This window comes from Erinaceus europaeus, chromosome 12 (assembly GCF_950295315.1).
Source record: "Erinaceus europaeus chromosome 12, mEriEur2.1, whole genome shotgun sequence".
Classification (NCBI taxonomy): Eukaryota; Metazoa; Chordata; class Mammalia; order Eulipotyphla; family Erinaceidae; genus Erinaceus; species Erinaceus europaeus.
Genome location: NC_080173.1, coordinates 67,458,031 through 67,480,838, shown reverse-complemented (window position 1 = coordinate 67,480,838; position 22,808 = coordinate 67,458,031). Strand labels below are relative to the sequence as shown.

The 22,808-nt window shown below is 42.3% G+C and overlaps 1 protein-coding gene across 1 annotated transcript in view; it reads right to left on the bottom strand.

Annotated features, from left to right (window-relative positions):
* APPBP2 (amyloid beta precursor protein binding protein 2) overlaps nt 1–21,687 on the bottom strand; it is a 60,188-nt gene extending 38,501 nt beyond the window's left edge. Inside the window, exons 1-3 of the mRNA XM_060203893.1 lie at nt 21,246–21,687; nt 6,735–6,823; nt 1,692–1,843 (exon numbers count right to left, since the gene is read on the bottom strand). Coding sequence (XP_060059876.1) covers nt 1,692–1,843; nt 6,735–6,823; nt 21,246–21,383 — 379 coding nt within the window. The 5' untranslated portion in view covers nt 21,384–21,687. The remainder of the gene's footprint in view (nt 1–1,691; nt 1,844–6,734; nt 6,824–21,245) is intronic.
* Between the last annotated feature and the right edge of the window lie 1,121 nt (nt 21,688–22,808).

Here is a 22,808-nt window from a genome sequence, read left to right as displayed (position 1 = left end):
GCTGGGAGTATGGATCAACCTGTCAATGCCCATGTTTAGCGGGGAAGTAATTACAGAAGCCAGACCTTCTACCTTCTGTACCCCATACCGATCCTGGGTCCATATTCCCAGAGGGATAAATAGGAAAGCTTTCAAAGGAGGGGATGGGATGGGGAGTTCTGGTAGTGGAAACTGTGTGGAATTGTACCCCTCTTATCCTACGGCCTTGTCAATATTTCCGTTACATATACATATATATATGCATGATGCCCTGCTAATGTGCAAAAATGTGCTCATGTGCGTGCACACTCTCCTGTTAAATAAATATTGAGAGAGAGGGGAAGGTAGGGGAGGGGAGAGGAGGGAAAGGAAATGGGGGCTGAGTTAGGTGGTGGTGCACCCAGCAGAGCATGTTACCATGTGCAAGAACCCAGGTTCAAGTCTCTGGCCCCAAGCTATAGAGGGGAAGCTTCCAAGCAGGTATCTTTCATTCTCTTTTACTCTCTAGCTTCCTCTCCCTTCTGAATTTCTCTGTCCTACCAAATAAAAATAAAAGGGAAAAAATAGCCACCAGTGTGTAGGCACCAAGCCCCAGCAGAATCACCCTGGTGGGGGAAAAAAACAGTAAACAATCTATGAGCACCACATCTCTGAAACAAGGAGAAAACTGAAGTCCCAAAAGAATTAAGCCCTATGCCTCAGCAAATAGTAAGCTGGTAAAAGGGTCAAATAAACTGGTAACAGGATGACATGGTAGCAAAATATGTGGTTTAGAATAATATAAACAAAGTATTCTAAACATAGCTCCACAACTAGCTATGAAACGTAAGCAAGTTACTTAACTTCTTTTAGTCTGTTTCCTCATTTTAAAAATGCTATTAATACCAACACATCACTGGAATGTCATGAGGATTCAGAGCAAGATCATTTAAAATACCTAATGCAATACTTAGCATAAAGTTAATATTCAATAAATCATACATGTTCCTATGATCTTTCTTTCACAACTACCTATGTAGACTTATTCAGGCTGTTCTGAAAAAATTATTTATTCATTTATATATTTATTTGTTATTGCCACCAGGGTTACAGCTGGGGCTCAGTGCCTGCGCACAAATCCACGGCTCCAGAGCTAGAAGCCATTTTCCCCTTTTTTGCCTCCAGGGTTATCACTGGGGTTCAGTGTCTGCACCATGAATCCTCTGCTCCTGATAGCCATCCGTTTTTCCATTGTTGTTGTTGCTGTTGTTGATAGGACAGAGAGAAATTGAGAGAGGAGGGGAAGACAGAGATGGGGAGAGAAAGATAAGACACCCCTGCAGAGCTGCTTCACTGCTTACAAAATGACCCCCCTGCAGGTGGGGAGCCAGATGCTCAAACCGGGACCCCTGCACATTGCACTACACGCTTAAACCAGTGCACTGCCACACAACCCCCCATTTTTCCTTTTCTTTTTAGTTTATTTGATGGAACAGAGAGAAACTAAGAAGAGAGGGAGATAGAGATGGAGAGAAAGGAGGGGTCTACAGCACTTGCTTTACTGCTCATGAAGTTTCCCCTCAGCAGATGGAGACCAGAGGCTTGAACTTGAGTAACAGGTGCACTCAACCGGGTGCACCACCACCGGCCCTGGAAAATTCTTGAATATAAGTAAAGTTAATTCTAAATCATATCACAGGACAAAATACTCCTTTACTTTTACCACTACTTACCTAAAACGAAGCCAACCTGAATGGCTTTCTCTTTTACTGCAGCATCTGATTCTGCTATGTAAGAGCACCGTCTACTGAATGAGTATGCCAAGACTGAAGCAACTTTTACACCGTGATCCATCAAAGCCTGGAAACAATGATGAAGCAAATGTCTGAAAGAAAATGAAAAGATTATTTTATAAAGGTAACATATTTTATCCTTTCGTAAATTGTTAACTTGCTTTGTCAAACGTAATAGTACCATTACTGATCAAACAAAACAAAGTTTCTTCAGTCTTGTGAGTTATGAGGCCATAATACATAACTTAATCTACTTATTATTTTTACTTAGTAGATCATCAAATGATCCTAGAACACTTAAGAAGAGTAGTGTGCAAAATAAGAAAATAAGAAATATAACCCCCCACACACATTATCTTCAGCTTTAATTCAGCCTTCAGGTTTCTTTTCTTTTTCTTTCCCCAACCTTGTCTCCCAAGTCTTTTATCTTCCTTTTACTGTAAACTTTTATGTTAAAAAAAATACAGAGGGGCCAGGTGGTGGTGCACCTGATTGAGTGCACATGTTACAATGTGCAAGGACCCAGGTTCAAGCCCCCCAACCCCACCTGCAGGGGCAAAGTTTTATGAGTGGTGAAGCCATGCTGCAGGTGTCTCTCTCTGTCTCCCTCTCTATCTCCCCCCCCCCCCATTCTCTCGATTTCTGTCTGTCTCTATCCAATAAATAAAGATAATTTTTTAAAAAGTCAAAAAAATTACAGATCAAAGACTGGGTAGTGGCATACCGGGTTAAGAGCACATAGTACTAAGTGCGAGGAACTGCTCAAGGATTCTGTTTTGAGCCCCCTGCTCCCCAACCTGCAGGAGGATTAATTCACAATCGGTGAAGCAGGTCTGCAGGTGTCTATCTTTCTCTCTCCTACTCTTTTTGATCTATAGTACCAGCACTGAGCCCCAGCAATAACCAAGAAGGAAAAAAATATATACAGATTTATATTTTTTACGATGTATACTGGCTTGTTTTTAATTTAAAGCAGGGTTTCCCCAGCTCTGGGAAGTGAGGTGCCCTATGCCAGCAGGAGGCATAAGACTCAGTCCAAAAACTGGAAGGTTCAAGAAGAATCTCAGTGGGTTTCACTTTTCTGTTTTTTTTTTTTGTTTGTTTTCGTGCTTTTGCTGATGGAGCTGAACTACACTGAGGGTTCCCTGTAGGCTAGTCTAAGCTCAAATCAGTCACATGGCCCTCGGTGAGCTAGGTCATTCTGGCCAGGCCGTCATTACATGTGGCCTCACTTGGGATGGGGCAGGGCTTTTCTTCCTACCCCTGGGTCGTGCACATAACAAAGTATTTACACTATCCAGGTGAGCTATCTTGCTGGCCCAATAGAACTTTTAACATAAAAAAATTTTTTTTGAAGATTTATTTATGGGGCAGACCTTTTTTAAAAGCAAAAAATATGTTTATAACTTCTTCTAGAAGGGCTGGACCATAGCGCCCCTAATTAAGTGAACACATACCATATACAAGGATCCATAAGAACCTGGATTCAAGCCCCTGGTCTCTACCTGCAGGCAGGAAACTTCATCAGCAGTGAAAGAGTGCTGCAGATGTCTCTCTTCTTCTCTCCCTAGCTCCCCTCACTCTTGATTTCTCTCTGTCTCTATCCAATAAAAAATTAATTAAATACATATTCAGTTTTAATAGGGGTCCACAAGATAGCTCACCTGGTAAAAGCACCCACTTGACTATGCGTGTCTCTGTCTCTTATAACCCCACCCTCCCCCCAAAAAAGACCACAGGAATAGTGGAATCATACAGGTGCAAAGTTCCAGAAAAACACTAATGACAAATAAATAAGAATAGAAAGGGGAAAAAATGGTTCTCTACAGCTTTCTCAAAGTTATATATATTATTTTTTCAAATTAGTTTTTTTCCTCCCTTTCTGGTCATCACCAGGGCTTCACTGCTTTGTACTGACTTTTAAAGACTGAAAGAGACAAAGAGGCAGACAGAGACAGTTAAAGAGAACACAGTAGGGAAACCTTCCTGCAAAGTGGTGGGGGCCCAGGTTCATACCTGGGTCGTCATGCATATGGCAAAACAGCACACAACCCAAGTGAGCTATTTTGCCGGCCCTGATTAGTTTTAATTAATGAACTAACCAAGATGATTCTCTACAGACTTAGTAAGTAGGCCATATTTCTTTTTTTTTTTTTTTTCTTCCCTCCAGGGTCATTGCTGGGCTCGGTGCCTGCACCATGAATCCACCGCTCCTGGAGGCCATTTTTCCCCCTTTTGTCGCCCTTGTTGTTGTAGCCTCGTTGTGGTTATTATTATGGCCATTGTTGATGTTGTTTGTTGTTGGATAGGACAGAGAAATGGAAAGAGGAGGGGAAGACAGAGAGGGGGAGAGAAAGACAGACACCTGCAGACCTGCTTCACTGCCTGTGAAGTGACTCCCCTGTAGGTAGGGAGCCGGGGGCTCGAACCGGGATCCTTATGCTGGTCCTTGCGCTTTGCACCACATGTGCTTAACCCACTGCGCCACCGCCCACCCCCCCTTTTTTTTCTTTGTCTCCAGGGTTATCACTGGGGCTTGGTGCCTGCACTAGGAATCCCCTGCTCCTGGAGGCCATTTTTTCCCATTTTGTTGCCCTTGTTGTTGCACTTGTTGTAGTTGTTATTGTTGTTGGATAGGACAGAGAGAAATCAAGAGAGGAGGGAAAGACAGAGAGGAAGAGAGATAGATAGACACCTGCAGACCTGCTTCACTGCTTGCGAAGCAACCCCCTGCAGGTGGGGAGCAGGGGGCTCGAACTGGGAACTGTATGCCAAGTACGCCATATTTCAAAGGTATCCGTGAAAAGTGAAATGTTACTTTTATCATCCTCTCTAGGACACAAATTTGGGGGGGATAGCTCACTTAGGGTGTTGCTTTGTGTGTGTGACCCCAGTTCAAGCCTGACCCCCAACATACTGAAGGAAGCTTAGATACGATTGCTTCTTTCTCTGCCTCTATGGAAACACACACACACAAACACACATACACACACACACACGTATTCTTTCATTCTCTCCCCCTCCCCCAGACACAGAAATAGTTTACTTGGTAGGGCACTCAATGGCACACCATGTGAATGGTGCCCAGGTTTGAGTCCCAACACCACGTGTAAATATCATGGGAGCTCTGGTGCTGTACTTGGTGTCTCTCCTCTCCTTCTGTCTTTGTCTATGTGGACAAAAAAGCTGCCTAGGAGCTGTGAAACTGTACACGTGTAAGCTCCTGATTGCACATGCAAAAATATTATTAAGAATAAAATACAGTGGTCAAGGAAATAGTTCAGCTGAGAGAGCACAGGACTTACATGTCTGAGGCTCCTGATTCAATCCCCAGTGCCATGGCTTCTCTTTCTCTCACATGTGATCCTCTATTTCATATGAAATAATACATACATGTATATGTTTTTTTTAAATAAAATATAAACTCTATAAGGAAGAGATGTTGCACATTTACTACTATAACCCCAGCATCTAGGGCAGTACCTATGGAAAACAGGCATTCAATAAGTACTTACTTTGTTGAGCAAGTGAAACAACCTTGGCAATGTTCACATCACAGATTAGCCATGCTTTGTAAAAACCATATTTTTATTTTCTTAGAAATAGGGGTAGATAGCATAATGGTGATGCAAAGAGACTCTCTGCCTGAGGCTCCAAAGTCCCAGGTTCAATCCCCTGCACTACCATAAGCCAGAGCTGCTCAGTGCTCTGGGAGGAACAAAAAGAAAAAGAAAGAAAGAAATACTGGTCAGGAAAAAGTGGTAGTACTGAACAGTATGCAGAATAAGTACAATCAAAAGTCATGTCACCCACTCTGACCAAGAGCCCTTCTCTTTTTTTTAAGGGGGGGGGTTGTGGTATGGTGGGGGAAAGCAGTGCTGGTATCAAACTCAGAGGCCTTTTACATGTTAACAGGCACACTGGGGAAGATTAATTAATCTCCCTTTCTTGAATTAATGAAACAATGTGACCAGGATCCTTGTGCCAGTCTTTGCGCTTCACACTATGAGCACTTATTAACCTGGTGCGCTACCACCTGGCCCCACAATATTCTTTTATTGTTATCATTCGTACATACTATGATAAATTAATAATATGATGACCATAATGTTCATACAATGCTGATTCTTATTAAATGAAAATGCATAGGACTGCTAAGAAACACAGATGTGACTTTCTTCTGAAATCAAAGTATTCTCTGTAGATTTTGTATGTGTGTTTAATTGGATACGGGAGAGATGCGCACATTAGCATTATACTCTGTGCAGGCAGGTGTTTATCTCTCAGTCTCTAAGTAAATACTGATGGATAAATTGGCTCCCTCACAAAAGGCAGTGGGTTTTCCTGGTGTAAAAGGACTGAAGTTGCTAGGGGAGTGTGCAGACACCCATCATGGAGGGAGGAGAGATTCCACCCATGTGACAACTGCTCTGTAAATCATTATTTCTCTAATAAACCAATTAAAAAATGTGTTTTTCTAGAAAGTCTTCTGAATGAGGGCAGTAGTAGTTATGCTGTCTTTTAATATTTTGTTTATTTTTATTTTATTGGGTAGAGACTGAGAGGGAAAAAGGGGCTGGGGGATGGTGGTGACACACCTGGTTGAATGTATACATTACTATGTGCAAAAACCCTGGTTCCTGTCCCTGGCTCCCATTTCAGAGGGGTATGCTTCACAAGTGGTGAAGCACTGGTGCAGGCGTCTCTCCCTCTCTCTTTTTATTAAAATTTTTTTTCCCTTCTCTCTATCTCTCTCTCCTCTCTCAACTTTTCTTGTTCTATCAAATTAAGAATAATAAATAAATAAATAAATAAATAAATAAATAAATAAAGCAAAGTAATGGTATTAACAAAGCAGTGATGGTACAGACTCATTATAATGTAAAATGTTCTTCATGCCACTTAAGTTATATACTTAAACATGGTCACAAAATGGTATATTTTAAGTTATGTTATTTTACCACCTTAAAAAAAGAAATTTACCTTTTATCCAAAGCTCTCAAGACCTTAGCAAAAACTTCCAATTCACAAAATTCACTGCCCAGTTGACATAAACGCCCCTGTTGGTAAAGCTGAAAAAAAAAAAAAGGCAATTAAAAAAAATTAAATGTTATGCTTGAATATTAATTTGATAGATTCGTACTGGATAAATTCCATACTTAGTATTCTTTAAGTTTTTTTAAATTTATTCCCTTTTGTTGCCCTTGTTGTTTTATTGTTGTAGTCATTATTGTTGTTGTTACTGATGTCATCGTTGTTGGATAGGACAGAGAGAAATGGAGAGAGGAGGGGAAGACAGAGAGGAGGAGAGAAAGACACCCGCAGATCTGCTTCACTGCCTATGAAGCAACTCCCCTGCAGGTAGGGAGCTGAGGGCTCGAATCGGGGGTCCTTGTGCTTTGGCCACGTGCGCTTAACCCACCGCCCTACCCTACACCTTACTGCTCCGACTCCCAATGCTTACTATTCTAAATCAATGGGATTACAAAGTTGGATCAGGAAAGATGCTTACACTGTCAAACAGAAATGTAATTCTAGGGGCCAGGCGGTGCTCACATACAGTGCACAAGGACCTCACCTGCAGGGGGAAGGAAAGCTTCACAACTGATGAAGCACAACTGCATGTGTGTGTCTCTCTCCCTCTCTGTCTCCCCTCCCCTTCAATTTCTCTGTCTTTATTCAATAATAAATAAAAATGTTAACAAAAAAGAAATGTAACTAACAAAATTTTAGTTTACATAAAAATACTACAATGGTTGTAACTATAATAGTTGCATACAACTGCCAGTAGCTAACATTTGTAAGACAGTATTTGGTACTAAAAAGTGGTAAATAACTTTTATTATTATTTTTTAAAGTAAATTGTTTTCAATTTTTTATTATCTTTATTTCTTGGATATAGACAGTCAGAAATCAAGAGGGAAGTTGGAGATAGAGAAGGAGAGGGACAGAGAGACATCTGCAGCCCTGATTCACCACTTGCAAAACCTTCCCCCTGCAGGTGGGGACTAGGGGCTGGAACCCAGATCCTCGCACATGTGTAACATGTGTGCCCAACCAGGTGCACCACCCAGCCCCAATAACTATTTCATTAAATAAACTACAAGTTACATTTAATAAACTTTTTTTTTGCCTCCAGGGTTATTGTTGAGGCTCAGTGCCTGCACCACGAATCCACTGCTCCTGGAGGCTATTTTTTTCCCCTTTTGTTGCCCTGGTTGTTTTATCGATGTTGTGGTTATTATTACTGTTGTTACTGATGTCATTGTTGTTGGATAGGACAGAGAGAAATCGAGAGAGGAGGGGAGGACAGAGGGGGAGAGAAAGATAATACACCTACAGATGTGACTCACTGCTTGTGAAGTGACCCCCTTGCAGGTGGGGAGCGGGGGCTCGAACTGGGATCCTTAGGTCGGTCCTTGTGCTTTTGTGCCATATGCCCTTAGCCGGCTGCACTACAACCCCCTTTAATAAACCTTTTGTTTGCCTCTCAGGTCATCGCTGGGGCTGTGTCTGCACTGTGAATTCACTGCTTCCGGCGGCCATTTTTTCCATTTTTATTGGACAGGACAGAGAGAAACTGAGAGGAGAGGGGGAAGATAGAAAGATAAACACCTACAGACCTGCCTCACAGCTTGTGAAGTGACCACCCTGTAGGCGAGGAGCCAGGGATCAAACCAGGATCCATATGCAGGTCCTTCCGCTTCATACGATGTGTGTTTAACCCGGTGTGCCCCCGCCCAGCCCCACTTTAAACCCTTTTTTTTTAAACCACAGATCAGCTCAGCTCTGACATATGATATGTGCAAGGATGTGCTCTACTTCTAAACTGTACTCTTGGACCCTAAAGTTCCAGTGTTGTGGTGTCTCTCTCTGTTTCTCAATATTTTATTTATTTATTGGATACAGACAAATCTAGAGGGCCGGGGAGAGGAAGAGAGGGGGAGATAAAGAGAAACACCTGCAGTACTGCTTCACCAATTGTGAAGCTTTCAGCTGTAGGTGGGTCCCAAGAACTTGAACCCTGATCCTTTTGCATTGTAACATGGGCACTTGCCGGCCAGCTCCTCTGGTCTCTCAGTATACTAAAAGGCTTAATCAGGCAGTGAGGCCTGGGCTATGATCCAAATAATGACAATAATGGCAAATTAATTAACTTTCTACCAGAGCTCCAATCAGCTCTGCTTGTGGTAATGTGGGGATTGAACCCAGGACCCCTTGGAGCCTCAGGTATGAGTCTCTTTGCATAACTATCATGCTACTTCCCATCTTCATAATCCCTAAATCTTGTACTATAGGTATGCATTTTGTTGAGTTTGTCATTTTAGATTTTAAAAACTAGATATAAAATATTAGGTCTGGGGGTCAGGTGGTAGCACAATGGGTTAAGCACACATGGCACAAGGACTGGCGTAAGGATCTCGGTTCGAACCCGACTCACCATCTGCAGAGGAGTCGCTTCACAGGCGGAAAAGCAGATCTACAGGCGTCTTTCTCTCCCCCCTCTCCACTTCTCTCTGTCCTCTCCAACAACAACATAAACGCCAACAATAACAACTACAAGGGCAACAAAATGGGAAAAAATGGCCTCCAGGAGCAGTAGATTCATAGTGCAAGCACCAAGCCCCAGCAATAACCCCGGAGGCCAAAATAATAATAATAGTAATTTTGGGCTGAAGACAGCTTACTCGGTACACTGTATGCCTTGCCATGCATCCAGGCCTGGTGTGAACCCTGGCATCCCACTGGAGGTGCTATGGCACTGGGGGAAGGTCTGGTATTGTGCTCTCTACTCTTTTATGTGTGTGTGTCTCTCTAAATCAAAAAGTTGGCTTAGGAAAGGTGAAATCACTCATGTGTGAAGCTCTGCCTCCAATAATAAATATTTTTAAATTTAATTTCAATAATAGAAGACACCTTACTATAAGTCCCAGGTTTAACCTAAATGCCTTCGGTGTTTGACTACGCAGCATTTTTGCTGAGCTATATAAGTGATTTTTTAAACATATTTACTTATTTCCTTTTGTTGTCCTTGTTTTTTTAAAATATTAATTTTATTTATTTATTCCCTTTTGTTGCCCTTGTTTATTATTGTTATTATTGTTGTCATTGTTGTTGGATAGGACAGAGAGAAATGTGGGGGGGGGGGGAGAGAAAGACACCTGCAGATCTGCTTCACCACTTGTGAAGCAAGTCCCCTGCAGGTGGGGAGCCAAGGCTTGAACCGGTAAATGATTTCTTGATGAGGTTTGTGTTTATAATGTCAGAGAAATATCTGTGTACTCATTACGAGTCTAATGGAAGAGGCCAGAGAGGTGGCCTAGAACTTACATGGGCAAGATCCCAGTTTCTATTCCAGTAACAATTATGACAGAGTGGTGGTGTGCTCTCTGTTTTCCTCCTCTCTTTAAATAAACCTAAAGGGAGCTAGGAGATGGTTCACTCTATAGAATATTTACTTTATCACACCTTAGGACCAAGGTCCAAGACCCTGGCCTTCAAGAGCATTATGCAAGGAGCAAGCTTCACAAGCTGCATCTGTCTTTTACTGTCTCTCTCCTCTGTCTGGGAGGGGAGGGATGGGGAGGAAAAGTCTTCCTGAAGTGGGGAAATTGTGCCGGTGCAAAAGCCCCAAGTGAAGCCCTGTGGCCAAAATAGTAATAATAACAATAATAATAGTAATTAATAGTAATGATAATCTTAAAAACTTTAATTACCTTAAAGGGGGAACCAAATTTTTATAATGGAAAAGACAGTAAGTTTGTTTTCTTTTTAAACATTTTATTTATTTTTATTTCAATGAGAATGTTGCAGAGAAAGAAATAGCGAAGCACTGCTCAGCGCTGGCTTATGGTAGTACAGAGGATTGAACCTGGAACCTCAGAGCTTCAAGTATGAAAATCTTTTGCATAACCACTATGCTACCTCCCTAGTTATTTAATTTAATTTATTTATTATTGAATAGAGACAGAAATTGAGATGGGAGGGGAAAATAGGGAAAGAGACAGAGAGACACTGCAGCCTTACTTCACCATCTGCAAAGCTTTCCCTCCTGCAGGTCGGGATCAGGGGCTTGAACCTGGGTCCTTGTGCACTGTAATGTGTGCACTTCACCAGGTGTGCCACCACCTGGCTCCTCTCCCTAATTCTTTTTTTTATTGCCTCCAGAGTTATTACTGGGGCTCAGTGCCTACACTATGAATCCTCTGTTCCTGGAGGCCATGTTTTTCCATTTTATTGGACAGGGTAGAGAGAAATTGAGAGAGGAGGGGAGACAAGAGAGGGAGAAAGACACCTGCAGACCAGCTTTACTGCTTTTGAAGCGACCCCCTGCAGGTGAGGAGCTGGGGGCTCGAACCAGGATCCTTGCACAGGTCTTTGTGCTTCATATGATGTGCACTTAATTTGGTGAGATACAGAATGGCCTCCCCCGAATTTTTAAAAATATTTATTTATTTTCCCTTTTGTCCTTGTTTTTTTATTATTGTTGTAGTTATTATTGTTGTTACTGATCTTGTCATTGTTAGATAGGACAGAGAGGAATGGAGGGAAGGGAAGACAGAGGGGGAGAGAAAGACGCCTGCAGACCTGTTTCACTGCCTGTGGAACAACTCCCCTGCAGGTGGAGAGCCAGGGGCTCCAACTGGGATTCTTACACCCGTCCTTGCACTTCACGCCATGTGCGATTAACCCGCTGCACTATCACCTGATTCACATCGCCCTAATTTTAAAAAAATATTTATTTTATTTATTTATTCCCTTTTGTTGCCCTTGTTGTTTTATTGTTGTAGTTATTATTGTTGTTGTTATTGTTGGATAGGACAGAGAGAAATGGAGAGAGGAGGGGAAGACAGAGAGGAGGAGAGAAAGATAGACACCTGCAGACCTGCTTCACCGCCTATGAAGTGACTCCCCTGCAGGTGGAGAGCCGGGGTTCGAACCGGGATCCTTATGCCGGTCCTTGTGTTTTGCGCCACCTATGCTTAACCCGCTGCGCTACAGCCCAACTCCCCCATAATTTTTTTTTTTTTAATATTCAAAAGCTTTTGGTTTTTTGGTGTCCCAGGAGATGGATCATTTTGCATTACTTATTTTTCATCTGACATTTGTTTAAAATTGCAAATTAACTTACAATTTCTTTCTTTTTTTATTGTTGTAGTTGTTACTGTCATCATCGTTGGATAGGACAGAGAGAAATGGAGAGAGGAGGGGAAAACAGAGAGAGGGAAAGAAAGATAGACACCTGCAGACCTGCTTCACCGCCTGTGAAGCAACTCTCCTGCAGGTGGGGAGCCAGGGGCTCGAACCAGGATCCTTACGCCAGTTCTTGTGCTTTGCACCACATGTGTTTAACCTGCTGTGTTACCACCAGACTCCCATACAATTTCTTTATAAAGTGTTTCAGACATTTCTCATGGTAAGATACTGACTGACCCAGCAACTTACTGTGAAACTTTTATGATTCATTTGCCATATTTAAATCTAATTCACATGGAATTCACTTGAGTATATGGTGTGAAGTAGAGGTGTAATTTTTTTTTTTTCCAGAGCCCTGTTCAACTCTGGTTTATGGTGGTGCGAAGGACTGAACTTGGGACTTTGAAGTCTCAGGGATGAGAGTCTTTCTGCATAACCATTATGCTATCTACCCCTGCCCGAGGTGTAATTTTTTTAAAAGACATTTTTTTAAAAGATTTTATTTATTTATTAATGAGAAAGATAGAAGAGAGAGAGAGAGAGAGAAAGAACCAGATATCACTCTGGTACATGTGCTGCGGGGGACTGAACTCAGGACTTCATGCTTGAGAGTCTAGTGCCTTAGCCACTGCGCCATCTCCCAGACCACATAATTTTTTTTTTTTTGCCTCCAGGGTTATTGCTGGAGCTCAGTGCCTGCACCATGAATCCACTGCTCCTGGAGACCACCTCTTCCCCCCTTTGTTGTCCTTGTTGTTGTAGCCTTGCTGTAGTTATTATTGTTATTGTTGATGTCGTTCAATTTTTGGATAGGACAGAGAAATGGAGAGAGGAGGGGAAGACAGAGAGGGGGAAAACTGGTCCTTTGCGCTTTGCGCCAAATGAGCTTAACCCATTGTGCCCACCCCCCCAGGGGTAATTTTTTCACAAGTAATTGCCCATGGTATTTTTGGCTCTTTCCTCAAGTGATTTAAAATTCTGCATTGTCTTCATAATTTTAATTATCTAGTAAATTACTTAATAAATGGTGGCTCCTGTACAGATTCTCTTCTGTCTTTGTGCCAATACTAGTTTTTTTTTTTTTAATATGTAGCTTTTAAAAATACACTCATGGAGGGAGTCAGGCGGTGGCGCAGCAGGTTAAGTGCATGTGGCGCAAAGCGCAAGAACCTGCGTTAAGGATCCCAGTTCCAGCCCCTGGTTCCCCACCTGCAGGGGAGTCGCTTCACAAGCAGTGAAGCAGGTTTGCAGGTGTCTGTCTTTTTTCCCCCTCTCTGTCTTCCTCTCCATTTCTCTCTATCCTATCCAACAACGATGACATCAAGAACAACAATAATAACTAGAACAATAAAACAAGAAAAGGGAAAATTAAAATAATTAAAAAATACATTCATGATTGCATGATAACCTTTAAGTTAAGGTTAACTGTATACATAACCTAGGTGTGTAGTAGGCTATACCATCTAGGTTTATGTAAGTACACTCTGAAATTCATAGAAAAAAACTGTCCATAGACACAGTTTACATATATCAATACAAGACTGTATGTACCTTGACTATCTTGCAATGAACATGCCTCTTAAGCGTTGTCTTTAAATTTTCCTCTAATATAGTTAATTCCTTCAGATGAATCTCATATTTAGTAGCTCCCTAATCCAACAAAATCCTGAGATTTTGATTTAAACTGTAATAAATTTGCATCTTAAACTAAAATAGTTTGACATATATTACCTTCCCATCCAGTACATGCTATTATGGCTGGCTAGTCATGTTATTTTATGTCCCTACCTTATAAGGTTTTTGTGATCAATTTATTAATCCTAAGAACTTTCTATATGAAAACAATGTTATTTGGTTGTCAAATACGTTGGAAATATTTCTCTGCAAATAGTTTTTTTAAAAAAAGATTTTATTTACTTATTAATAAGATAGGAAGAGAGAAAGAACCAGGCATCACTCTGGTGCATGTGCACCACTTCCCGGACCACTTTTTTTTTTTCTTTTTAAAGATTTTATTTATTTATGAGAAAGCTAGGAGGAGAGAGAAAGAACCAGACATCACTCTGGCACATGTGCTGCTGGGGATCGAACTCGGGACCTCATGCTTGAGAGTCCAAAGCCGTATCCCTGCACCACCTCCCGGACCACGCAAATTGTTGCTTTTTAAAAAATATTTTATTTACTTCTTGGATAGAGACAGTCTTCTTCTTCTTCTAGCGTTTGCCCTTCTTCCGTAGCCAGTCAATAGAGACAGTAATCAAGAGGGAAGGGAGAGAAAGAGAGGAAGCGAAACATCTGCCGGACTGCTTCATCTTTTGTTAAGCTTTCCCCCCGTAGGTGAGGACAGGGGGCTTGAACCCAAATCCTCAAGCATTATAACATGTGCTCTTGGTAAACTTTCTTTTCTTTTTTTTTTCTTTTTCCCCTTTTCTTTTTTGCTAGAATACTGCTCAGCTCTAGCTCATGGTGGTGCAGGGGACTGAAGCTGGGACTTTGGAGCCTCAGGTATGAGAGTCTCTGTTCATAACCATTATGCTATCTACCCCCACTTAGCATGTGCTTTTTATCAGTTGCACTATCACCCAGCCCCTCTTTGCAAATTGTTAACAGCAGTGTTTAAGGACTATCAAAATGTTATTTGAAACTTCATATAGCTACATACCAGAAACAGAGACAGAAAAAGAAAGAATTGGGCCAGAGAGATAATAGCAGAGCACACAGGACTTACATGCAAAAAGTTCCCACCAATAGCCAAAATTGAATGGTGCTCTGACCACAACAAAGAAAAAAAAAAAAACTCTAAATAATAAATCAGGCACCAATTCTATTGTCTTCAGGATGAGACTTACAAAAACCATTCGGCCCCTCAGAGGGGGATAATTCCACACCACTTCCACCAGCAGAGTTCTGCATCCTTATTCCTTCCATTGGAAATGGCAGTAGATCTTCCAAGGTCACTGATATGGGTTCTGTAACTGTATTTATAATTGCTCATTTTTCCCTATGGTCCTGACTTCTCTTCCTAAGTCACACCTACACCTATTGCTACTTCCTTTTTCTCCTCTCTCCAGGTCTTAATGGAATTGGAGTTCAAAGCCCTCTGATCACCTTCTGTTAACATTCCTCCCCTGGAGCCTCACCTCTCCAGACCCTACTTCTCTAGGGAAAGAGAAACAGGCTGGGGGTATGGATCAACCTGCCAAGACCCATGTCTAGTGGAGAAACAATTACAGGATCTTGGATTTTTAAAAAATTTTTTTACTAGTGTTTAATAACGATTAACGTAAGTGTAAGATAATAGGGGTACAACTCCATACACTTCTACCACCAGAGTTCCATATCTCATCCCTTGTATTGGTCGCTTCTCAATTCCTTATCCCTCTGGGAGTATGGACCAAAATTCTTTATGGGATGCAAAAGGTGGAAGGTCTGGCTTCTGTAATTGCTTTTCCACTGGACATGGATGTTGGCAGGTCAAGGATCTTGATGTTTAATAAACCATCTATACCATCTATCAATTTTTAATTTTAATTTTATTTTTTATTACATTTATTAGATAGAGACAGCCAAAAATCAAGAGGGAAGGGGGTGATAGGGAGAAAAACAGAAAGACACCTGCAACACTGTTTCATCATGTGCAAAGCATTCCAGCTGCAGGTGGGGACCATGAGCTCAAACCTGGGTCCTTTCTCATTGTAACATGTGCACTCAACCAGGTGCGTGGCCACCACTGGAACCCGATCTGTCCATTTTTTTAGAACATAAACATTTTTTTTTTTAACTGAGCTTACCCTCTCATACCATAAGTTATTTTCAATTTCTATTTAGCTTTCCTACATAAAAGTCATCACTCTTATGTGGACAACTGATAAATGTTATGCATGTACAAACTATTGTATTTACTGTCGAATGTAAAACATTAATCCCCCAACAAAGAAATTAAAAAAAAAAAGTCATCACTCTTGTCCCTTACTCTTAGATTACCTCCTTATTCATAGCAACTATTCTTGGAAAATTTACCTACAAGATACTATATTTCCTTAAATCTTTCCATCTGGATAAGAAGGGATGGTGGGTAGATAGCATAATGGTTATGCAAAGAGATTCTCTTGCCTGAGGCTCCAATGTCCCAGGTTTAGTCCCCCATACCACCATAAGCCAATGTTGAGCGGTGCTCTGATAAAGAAAGAAAGGAAAGAAGAAAGAAAGGCAAAAGGAGAAAAGAAAAGGAAAAGAGAAAGAAAATAATTCTTTCCACAAATCTGACTTAATAGTTTCTGTTTTGACTAGAGCATTATTTCAGTTCTGGCTTTGAGGATTGAACCTGAGACCTCTCATTGGCAAGTCCAGTGTATCAGATTGTTACTCTATCTGACCAGCACACATCTCCAATTTAAGCCAGGTAAGTTCACATATGCACAATGAAGAGATGAGTAGAACTGTTCCTTATTTCAAGCTTCACCTGTATAGTAAAATTTTCACTCTCTTTTGGTTTCTACCATTTGGCCAATAAATATATTTTACTATCTTCTATTCTTCAGAACAAAGTCCTGTGGCCTGGGAGGTGGTACAGTGGCTAGCTAAAGTGTTGAACTCTCAAGAATGAGGTTCCAAGTTCAAACACTAGCACTACATGAGCCAGAATGATACTCATGTTCTCTCTCTCTCCTCTCTCATTCTTATTAATAAATATTTTAAAACTTCAAAAAGAAGCCCTTATATTTTACTCATTTTATTAATCAGTCCCTTTATTCCCTTAAGTAGCAGTCAGTATGCTTACTTTTCCACCTTCCATTCATTCTCTCATCCACTCTCCTACAACTTTATGACTGTGCCTTCAACTTAAGTCACTGAAAAAAAAAAAATCAACACACTTAACACTAGGCTTCAAAATTTTTGATACCACAAATCCTATCAATTTGTTTATGGCTATGTATATTGATAAGAACTGGCTGGGAGTCTGGGTGGTAGTGCAGCGAGTTAAGGGACGGGCGTAAGGATCCTGGTTTAAGCCCCAGGCTCCCCATCTGCAGGGGAGTCGCATCACAGGCGGTGAAGCAGGTCTGCAGGTGTCTTTCTCTTCACCCCTCTTCTCTCCATTTCTCTCTGTCCTAGCTAACAAAGGCAGTATCAGTAACAACAACAATAATAATTAAAAAAAAAAAAACAAGGGCAACAAAAGGGAAATAAGTAAATACTAAAAAGTTAAAAAAAAAAAAAAAAAGAACTGAGGCTCTGGGGGCCAAGTGGTGGCACACCTGGGTGAGTGCACACACTCCAGTGTTAAGGACCTAGGTTAAAGCCCCTGGTCTCTACTTGCAGAGGGTAAACTTCGTTAAGTGGTCAGGCAGTGTTGCAGGTCTATCTCTCCCTCTCTCCTTCCCTCCCTCTATCTCCCCCATCTCTCAACTTCTCTCTAGCCTTTTCCAAAATAAATAAGATATATTTAAAAATTAAAAAAAGAATAAAGAATTGCTGGGGCTGCTATGAGTTTCCCACTGAAGAAAATTTGCAACTGCAAACTAAGCCTCTTTAAAATTAATTAATTAATTAATTTATTAACAAGAGAATGGAAGAGAGAGATCTAGAGCATCCATCTGGTGTATGTGACTTGTTACTTCCTGCGTGCAATGCTGATGCTCTAAGCACTGCACACAGTCCAGGCTACAGTAGTAAGCTTTATAAAGTGTCCACAAGTTACCGCAGTCACACAACAGCAGTCACACAACAGACATGCTTCTCGCCTGAGGCTCTGAGGTTCCAGGTACAATGGCAAGCATCACATAAACCAGAGTTAAGCAGTGCTCTGGTTAAAAAAAAAAAAGTCCAGGTGTTCACAAGCATGGCTATCTTACTTATATATGGATTAAGATACTTACAAAAGGCCAAACAGTTCACCAAGTGCCATGAGCACAACCCAGATTTAAGCTTAGGCATCACATGGGAGATGCTATAGCAACAGAGAAAGCATTCATGCTATGGTCTCTCTCTAGCTGAATGAAAATAAGTGCTCAGAGTAAAATCATGCATGTGCAAAAGCCCACTTCTACCAAAAATAAAAAACAAAATGTTGACAAACTACATGATTTCTTTCTTTTTTCTGTTTCTTTCTTTCTTATCTTTTTTTCAGATAGAAAGACAAAAGACAACACAGCACAGATGGTTCCTCCAGTGTGGTGGGGGCTGGGCTCAAACCTGAGCGGCAGGAATGCCAAAGCACACTAACCAGGTGAGCTATCTTGCCAGTCCCAAATTATATAAATGGACACAATGTTTAAAAGCAAAAGTCCCTTGTTTTATCTCCATTAAAGACGGAGGGGCGGGCGATGGCATAAAGCCCAGGGACCAGCACAAGGACCGGCATAAGGATCCCAGTTCAAGCCCCCAGCTCCCCACCTACAGGGGGGTCGCTTCGCAAGCAGTGAAGGAGGTCTGCAGGTGTCTATCTTTCTCTCTTCTCTCAATTTCTCCCTGTCCTATGCAGTAACAACCACAACAAAGGTAACAAAATGGAAAAAATAGCCTCCAGGAGCAGTGGATTCGTAGTGCTGGCACCTAGGCCCAGTGATAACCCCTGAAGCAAAAAAAAAAAAAAAAGACTAGAGCCCTAGTATTGACTCTCACTATGTCTACTTCTACAAGAATAAAAGAGAGAGAGAGAGAGAGAGAGTGAGTGAGTGTGTGTGTGTGTGTGTACACAAAGTTCTGTTCAGCTCTAGATTCTATGGTGCCAAAGATCAAATATAGGATCGTATGCATACAGGTCCTCTCTAAATTGCTGAGTGATTTCTCCAGCCCTCAATCCCAGTTCTTTGTCTTTCATTCAAACAACTACTACGGCAAAGCAGGGCACCTGCCTTACCAGGTGCACAGTGCAGATTCAGGTTCACAGTTGTCCTATGGCACCACAGGCAGCTCTGACACTGTGGTATGTCTCCCTCTCAGTATATATGAATGAAAAAGTGGCCCCAGAGAAGTGAAACTGCGCATAGATGAGACTCCAGTTACATAAAAATGAAGTAACATACTACTTTAATATGCAAAAAAAATTTTTTTGCCTCCAGGGTTATTGCTGGGGCTCGGTGCAGGCACTATGAATCCACTGCTCCTGGAGGCTATTTTTTCCCCTTCTGTTGCTCTTGTTGTTTTGTTGTTACTGATGTCATTGTTGCTGGATAGGACAGAGAGAAATGGAGACAGGAGGGGAAGGCAGAGAGGGGGAGAGAAAGATAAGACACCTGCAGACCTGCTTCACCGCCTGTGAAGCGACACCCCTGCAGGTGGAGACCAGGGGCTCAAGCTGGGATCCTTAAGCCGGTCCTTGTGCTTGTGTGCTTAACCCCGTGTTACCATCGGGGTACCCCTGCAAGATCTTTTGAAGGAAAGCTTTTATGACACACAATTATATTTTTAAATATTCATTTGAGAAATAAATACTAGATATGAGTCCTTGACTAAATTATTTAACTGTCTCACCTATAAGTTATACTTTATAGTTTAATTGTGAACACTAAATAAGATAAGTGTAACAGCACTTAACACATTTCCAGGCACAAGTTAAATACCTCCTTCACAGTGCCATACTCCCAAAAGAAGTATATAAACTGAAAGTACACCAAAATAATATTAACTTTGTAAACTATGTAAAACAGAAAATATGGTACTATTTCTTCATAGTCACTAGTGATAATCTTCAAAAGAACTGAACTAAAAATAAAATGAGCAGATTCAACTACTAAACGCATTGTGATGAATTAAATTTCCTCTAAAAAGTGTACATATGATTTGGTAGAACTGTTACTACACACACAAAGTACAGATTCCTGGCTGACAACAAAACAAAAAAACTACTCATCCTTATTTGGGAAGAATGAATCTTAAATATACATTAATTTTCTTTAGAAATAAAAGTAAATTAATGTATCAAAGGGATTTATAGTGAAGGGAGTTTCCTCTGAACCCACCCTACCCTCAAATAATATCAAGAATGATTAAAATGAATCTTTTTTCTAAATATGGAGGAAAACATCTTAATTGTTAGAACTTTGTGTAAAGTAGCTGGATTTCACAGAATGCAGCAAGTCAGCTGCTTTCTGGAAAAAAATAGTCTGGGGGTGGGGAAAATGGGCAACCTTCCCAATAAAACAACTGCCTTTAATAAAATCCCAAACATATATCTGACATGCATATCTGTTAACTATCAGTTTACACTCCTCCAGTCAACTTACACAACAAGAGGAAGTACTTGAGATATGAAAAATAAATCATGGTTTGCGTATGGTCGAACTTTGCATGGGTGTTTACTGGAGAATGGGAGTTATCCACAAAGACTCAAGGCAAGGAACACTGAATAATAAATCTACTGTGGACATTCAAATGTGGGGGGAGAGGAGAAGGGAGGCTCCCTAGTTCATAAAACTCTCCTCCCTCTCTAAACACTGTAAAGACTTGTCTAAGACTCTTACTCTTGAAACTCCTTGGAGAGTGACTTCAGATTTTTTTTTCTCTGTTCAGATTTTTGAAGGGGAAGAGACTGAAGGATACTGCAAGTTGCAACTTTCAAAAACATGAACATTATATTTAAATTCTCCAGTATGCTTTCTTTCAGGAAGAATCCCTACCTTTCAGAAAGTTTTTACCATCACTTCCATGCCCCTTCAATCAAGGATAAGAAAAAGCCAATGCTTTAAAGAATAAAGCAAAGAAAGAGCACACAACTCTCTCCAATACTGCCTCATCTCTCTCTCTCTCTCTCTCTCGATGGTGAAGAGAAAGACGGGACGAAGGACCACGAAGCATTAAAAAAAAAAAAATGCACACACACACACACACGTGTCCGAGGATAGCAAGAGGAGAAAGTAGCAAGGGCGTGGGTGAGGAGCAAAGACTTGAGCAAAAAGTCCAGCTGATGCTACCCCTTGATTGGGAAGCGAGGATCGGAAAATATCCCAACACACAGGCTGGAGGGGAAGAACCGAGTGAACCGAGCGGGCCAGCGCCGCCACAGAGGAAGTCCACGGCGGCCTACCCGAGGGGGCCACGGTGGAACACCCAAAGGGGGGCAGAGGGTCATTAGGAGGAAGGAACAGCCACCACGGCCCAAGAGCTAGAGACACAGAGCATCTGGAGACTGGGTGTTTGGAAACTGGCAACCCCGACACGGCACCAGATGTCTGGAGCGGCGATCCTCCCGGGAGGGGAGAGGGGCTAACCGCGGGGGCCCGCAGACGTGGAAGGGGGGTGCGGCTCTCCAGGGGCTGCCGCAGGGGAGCAGCCGAGCAGGGCCCCGGCCCATACCTTATAGTAAACATCGAACTGGATGTTCTCGGGCAAGGAGCGGATGTCTCGGCGGGAGCGGATGTAGTTGTCCACGACAGCGGAGATGGCGGTGTTATACAGAGTCTCTGGGATCCACTCTAGTTCCACGGCCGCCATCTTCCTTCCCTCCTCCTCCGCCTCCTCCTCCTCCTCCCGAAGGCCCCCGCCTCCCTCCGTAGCGAACTCCTCTGCGGCCCCGGAGGATTCGGAGAGGTGGCGGCAGCCACGCGGGCCCCCGGCACAAGGGCACGGCCGCCCTGGCTCCTCCCGGGCGAGTTGTGGTGCGGCGGCGGCGGCGGACGCAGAAACCGCTGAGAAGCAGGAGAGAGAGCAGGGTACCGGCGGCCCGAGGCCTCACATTCCGGGTTTGAGAGAAACCCGGGTTCAGTCCCAACGCCGAGCTCTGCAGGGGCGGGACTGCGTGTGCGGCGTCGTGACGTCAGCAGACGCCGACGCGCTGGAGGGTAGGAATGCGGCAGGCGAAAACTTGGGAAGTGCAAGATCCCTCCTCCCATTGAGCGCTTTTCCCGAGGGGACCCGAGTAGGGAGAGTGAAAGTAGGCTTCGCATACAGGCACAAGTTACTACAGGTTTGTTTTATTTCTTAAACTCTCCCCTCCTTACTTGGTCGGTCTCAACAGTCCCTCCAGCAAATGCAGCATCAGTATAAAAGTTTGGACCCTGTCCCCGCAAAAGTTACACATAGCACTACATTAAAAAGTAGTATTCAAAAAATTAACATTACCTTAGAGACCCTGACTCAGACTCTTATCCCTAAACCAAGTTAGGAATCTTTGGATCAACAACTAGTAGGTCAGGATGGAAGGGAGAGTTGCATTTCATTTTACAGAGATTTTTTTTTCCTTATTGGGGATTAATGGTTTACAGCCAACAGTAGAATACAGTCGTTTGTACATATGTAACATGTCTCAGTTTTTCACCTAATAATGCAACCTCTTCTAAGTTCCTCCTCTGCCATCATGTGCCAGGACCTGAACCTCCCCCAACTCCACAGTCTTTTACTTCGGTGCAGTATATCAAACTCAATCTTAAGTTCTGCTTTCTGTTATCTTATTTTTCAGTTTTTTATTAGTGATTTAATAATGATCAACAAGATTGTGGGATAAGAGGGGTACTATTCCAATAATTCTCACCACCATCGTGCCATACCCCATCTCCTCCATTGGAAGCTTCTCTCTTTTTTTTTTTTTCCTTTTGCCTCCAAGGTTATTGCTGGGGCTCAGTGCCTGCACTATGAATCCACTGCTCCTAGAGGCCGTTTTTCCCATTTTGTTGCCCTTATTGTTGTTGTTGGATAGATCAAAGAGAAATGGAGAGAGGAAGGGCAAGACAAAGAGGAGGAGAGAAAGACACCTGCAGACCTGCTTCACTGTTTGTGAAGTGACCCCCTGCAGGTGGGGAGCTGGGGGCTCCAACTGGTTTCCTTGAGCCAGTCCTTGCACTTTGCACAATGTGCACCTAATCCACTGAGCTACAGCCCAGCCAGCCAGGCCCCCAAGCTTCCCTATTCTTTATCCCTCTG